The 4,516-nt window shown below is 41.0% G+C and overlaps 1 protein-coding gene across 2 annotated transcripts in view; it reads left to right on the top strand.

The window, feature by feature from the left end:
• Positions 1-6: 6 nt before the first annotated feature.
• The window catches only part of EXTL2 (exostosin like glycosyltransferase 2), an 8,718-nt gene continuing 4,208 nt past the window's right edge, over positions 7-4,516 (top strand). For both annotated transcript variants that reach the window (XR_001860472.1, XM_008630237.2), the window contains exons 1-3: positions 7-19; positions 1,628-1,698; positions 3,662-4,089. Coding sequence is in view for 1 of the 2 variants with exons in the window: in XM_008630237.2 (XP_008628459.1) it covers positions 1,694-1,698; positions 3,662-4,089 (433 nt within the window). In the remaining variant the exon portion in view is untranslated. The remainder of the gene's footprint in view (positions 20-1,627; positions 1,699-3,661; positions 4,090-4,516) is intronic.

The raw sequence follows: 4,516 nt of genomic DNA on the forward strand, positions 1-4,516 counted from the left end.
CGATGGCGGCGCCTGCAGACCGGGAGCGAAGCCGTGGGGGAGGGGCGGCGAGCGGGGCGGGCGATGCTGAGCGCTGCTGTGCTGTGCTGCTGCCTGGCTGCGCCCAACTACGGCGGGGTGCTGTTAAGAAGTCCTGTCCGCCAAGAAAGGGGACCCCGTTCGAGAGCTCTTTTTCTTGGAACGAGGATTAAAATACTGGTCTTTGATACAGGGGTTTCGTTGCCGTCAATTTTGTGTTGTCTGCAGGGAGTATTGTATGATTTTTAAAAAGAGGTCAATCTGGCATTGCAATTTCATAACTTAATTGGCAAAACTGATCTGCATCTGCTTATTGGAAAGGGCCATGATGCTAATTTTAAAACACCTAAATAAGTGTTTATTTTGAGATTATATAATAATATCATCATTGCTTATCACTACACCTAATGTAAACACTACATGGTGTGGTAAGCAAAGTCTCATAAACAGCAAACACTATTTATATTTTCGTCTTAAGTAGGGTTTTAGATTTTAATTAATGATTATAATAGCCCTGGTAAGTATTGTTGCAAACTGCGGAAAGAGGACCTAAAGTTCAAGTGCTTTTCAAAAGCACATTTGATGGAGATAATAGTGGACCTCATAAATGCTGAGTTGCCACTTCGGCTAATAATTTTTACAAGTCAGGTATGATTGATTGTTCCTATAGAATGAAGCAACCAGAAAAAGCAATTAGCTTCTGGAAATAGTTTCAGTGACCTCTTGTCACAAAGTAATAGTAAGATTTGATCTCAGCTTTGGGAAGACCTGTATATGGGGACATATTCAGATTGGTATGCACGCAAATGACAAATCTGTATTTTTAAAAAGCAAATTGGTATAGCCCAAACAAATTACTCTTACGGAATTTCACACATGTTCAATTATTCAACAAGTTCAACAAATTCTTGTTCTTTAAGTTTTCACAGTACCATTCTCAAATCAAAATTAATGACTCTGGTTATTCAGCCAGTTTTAAAGGAACAAAAATCCCTCCAACAACCTAGGAGCACAGCTTTCTTATTTTGCTGTCCTGCATCCTGTGTATCCCTCTTTTATGTGCTTGCACTCATACTTTCCAAGCTGCCAAACCTCATGGGAAGACCAAAATCCTGTGTCTTGAACCTCTGATACAACTGATAATCTTAGTGAAAGGGGAGTGTGAAGGGGATAACCCAGAAATAAAATAATTTTAGTGGGGTAAAATTTTATTTTATTTGCCTGACTGTGGTAACCAAATATATATTTTAGTGGTGCCTGATGAACAAAACAACAGCTGTCAGGTTCTGGAGACCTATTTGTATCTTCAGAGTGGAACTTAAGGATGGAACACAGACTGGATGGAACACTGGCACAAAGCAGCAATTTTAAAAGCAGAGACACAGAGTGTTCTTTTCTTTTTAACCATCTGGTGTACTAACTTCTTTCTGGAGTGTTCACTGAAAGGCAGAGGCAATTATTCAACTGACCAATAGGAAAAGGGATGGGATAATTGCCATGAATGCATGTATCAGTCAATAACTGAGAGGAACTTCTACTTGTAAAAGAATGCTGGGTAGCATGTGGATAACTGTTGATCTTCAGTTATAGAGTCCCTTTAATTTCCAACAGATTCAAAGACCACACACAACTGCCCTGTAAAAACAAGAGGCAAAAACAATCCTACTTGTCAACAATGAGGTAAGTTGCAAGGCTTTTTAGATTAAAATAATTTACATTCATATTTTCAGGCATAGTATTTGCACTTTGGAAAAAAATGATTCAAAATTCTGTGAAAAAAACCCACAGATATTCTCTCAAAAACTATACTTGTTTGGCTGTCCTGGATCACTGAATTTGATCAGAATTCCCTGCTGAAAGCCTAGAAATTACTCACAGAATAACGTGAGTAGTATGTATAGATGAGTAACAGTATTACAATAATATGTATAGAGGAGTTAGTAGCAAGCTTAGAATGTTCATCTTATATTCAATTTGTACTAATCTTGCAAGTACAGGAGGAGAAAAGGAAAACTGTATGAAGTTCCACAAAGAAAAGTGCCCGATTCTGCACCTAGAATGGGACAACCCTGGATGTGCAGACTGGGGAATGAGAGGCTGGAGAGCAGTGCCACGGAAAAGGACCTGGGGGTCCTGGTCGATGGCAAATTGAACATGAGTCAGCCGTGCCCTGGCAGCCAGGAGGGGGCTGTCCTGGGGGGCATCAGGCACAGCATCGCCAGCTGGGCAAGGGAGGGGATTGTCCCGCTCTGCACTGATGCAGCCTCACCTCAAGGTGGTTCTGTGCAGTTTTATAAGAATAAAAGAATACAATATAAGAAGGATATAAAGCTGTTAGTGTCCAAATAAGAGCTGCAAAGATGGTGAAGGGCCTTGAGGGGAAGCCATCTGAGGAGTGGCTGAGGTCACTTGTCTGTTCAGCCTGGAGAAAAGGGGTCTGAGGGGAGACCTCACAGCTGTCTACAGCTTCCTCACTTGGGGAAGTGGAGGGGCAAAGCACCGATCTCTTCTCTGATGACCAGTGACAGGACTTGAGGGAATGGCATGAAGCTGGGTCAGGGGGTTTAGGTTGGGTATTAGGAAATATCTAACCATCATAGCCAGATGGTAGTTGGGCACTGGAACAGACTCCCCGGGGAAGTGGTAACAGCACCAGCCTGACAGAGTTCAAGAAGTGTTTGGATGATGCCCTCAGGCACACGGCAGGATTCTGGGGCCTCTCCTGTGCAGGGCCAGGAGTTGGACTTCAGTGATCCTTATGAGTCCCTTCCAACTCAGGATATCCTCTCATTCTGTGAGGAACATTTGAGGGGCTATCTTTCTAGAAGCTGCTTTTTAAGAGCTTCTGTTTAGTTCCAAGATCACGAGGATCCAGAAACCTCTGCCTTAAACTAAATCTGCCCTTACAGCTGGTAGGTACCACCTAGCATCTGACATTGCCATTTTCTCATGAGTTCTAGATGTATCAGTTCAGCTGTTGCTGAGATTGTTGCATTCCTGTATTACTCCACTTGACATGTTTCTTTTGCTCCACCTGTGTTGTAACCTTAGTATGATCAGCATCACATTTTTTGTACTATCATTATCAAGCATATATACAAACTATTGACAAAATGTCCAGCAAATCAGTTATAAAGATTGTTCCTTCTGTGTGGTGCCTGAGCAACAGAAAGAGAGTGAGCATTTTGTTTCCTCCTTTCTGCCAGAGCTTTTGAGAAGGCACCTTCTCTCCTTTTTGCTTCCCAGTTAAGGTAGAGCTCCTGCAAATCCTGAAAACATTGAATCTCTGTACAAATTTGCTTTCTACTTTCAGCTGGATAGATTTGGTGAGGTACATAAATGATCAATCAAAAATTAGTTCTAAGAAAACAGGAAACAATGAACACTCCGAAGAACTACTCTAGATTTATTTTCACAAAACAATGAAATCCAAAGTTAACCAAAAAAAGTGAAAAGCAAGTGAACATAGAAACTGAGTACCAGAAGCACCTGTCTCAATAGTTGAAAGTAATTTGCCAAAGTGCTGAAATCCTCCTTATTTACTTACTTAAATGAAAATCTACCTAATGTTTTGGGAGTTTTGATCAAGGGAGAAAACTGTACACGGGTTTAATGACTTCCTTTCCTGTTACTTGTTTTAAAGGTGTTTTCACTTCTGTAAGCTTCCAGGAAGAGTTATGGGAATCCGCCTACTGCGTTTCACCTCTGTGGTGATCATCGTCTTGCTTCTTGTGGCAGGTGCTTTAACAGCTTTGCTTCCCACTATCAAAGATGACAAATTGCCCAATTCAAGAAGGGAACCAAAAACCCAGAGTCAGTCTGCCTTGGATTCATTCACTCTTATTATGCAGACATACAATAGAACTGACTTACTGCTAAAGCTTTTAAATCATTATCAAGCAATCCCCCACCTACATAAAGTAATTGTTGTGTGGAACAACATTGGTGAGAAGACACCAGAGGAAATGTGGAATTCCTTGGGGCCTCATCCTGTCCCTGTTGTCTTCAAAGTTCAAACTGTAAATCGTATGAGAAACAGGCTGCAGAATTTCCCTGATCTGGAAACAAAAGGTAATCACAGTTCATATCACTATTACTAATAATATTTTCACGTTTGAAATCTGAATGCTAAAAGAGAGGTCATTGAGTCATATTGTGTAATAAATCAATGGATCTTTTGGGTCGTTTAATAGAATGTGGGTAGTATAGAGGAAACCTGTGTTAGGAGATCAGATGCACACCACCACCAGGCTGTCAGTGAAGAGTAATGGGAAAAAAAGAGGAATGTCAAATGCATTTCAAGGGCTTTTGCAAGTTCTCAATTTCCTTTGTGAGGCAGACATGGGTAGTTCAGCTTCTCTTCCTTCTGTAGCATAAACTGAAATTCATAATGCATGTATTTGTTGAGTCTCTGCACTAATCTGGACTTAAGTCATCTGGTAAAGACTTGATTTAGTCCATTCCTCTTAAGACTAAGTTCTCAAGCGTGTTGTGCTCT

This window comes from Corvus brachyrhynchos, unplaced genomic scaffold, assembly GCF_000691975.1.
Source record: "Corvus brachyrhynchos isolate BGI_N302 unplaced genomic scaffold, ASM69197v1 scaffold101, whole genome shotgun sequence".
NCBI classification, from domain to species: domain Eukaryota; kingdom Metazoa; phylum Chordata; class Aves; order Passeriformes; family Corvidae; genus Corvus; species Corvus brachyrhynchos.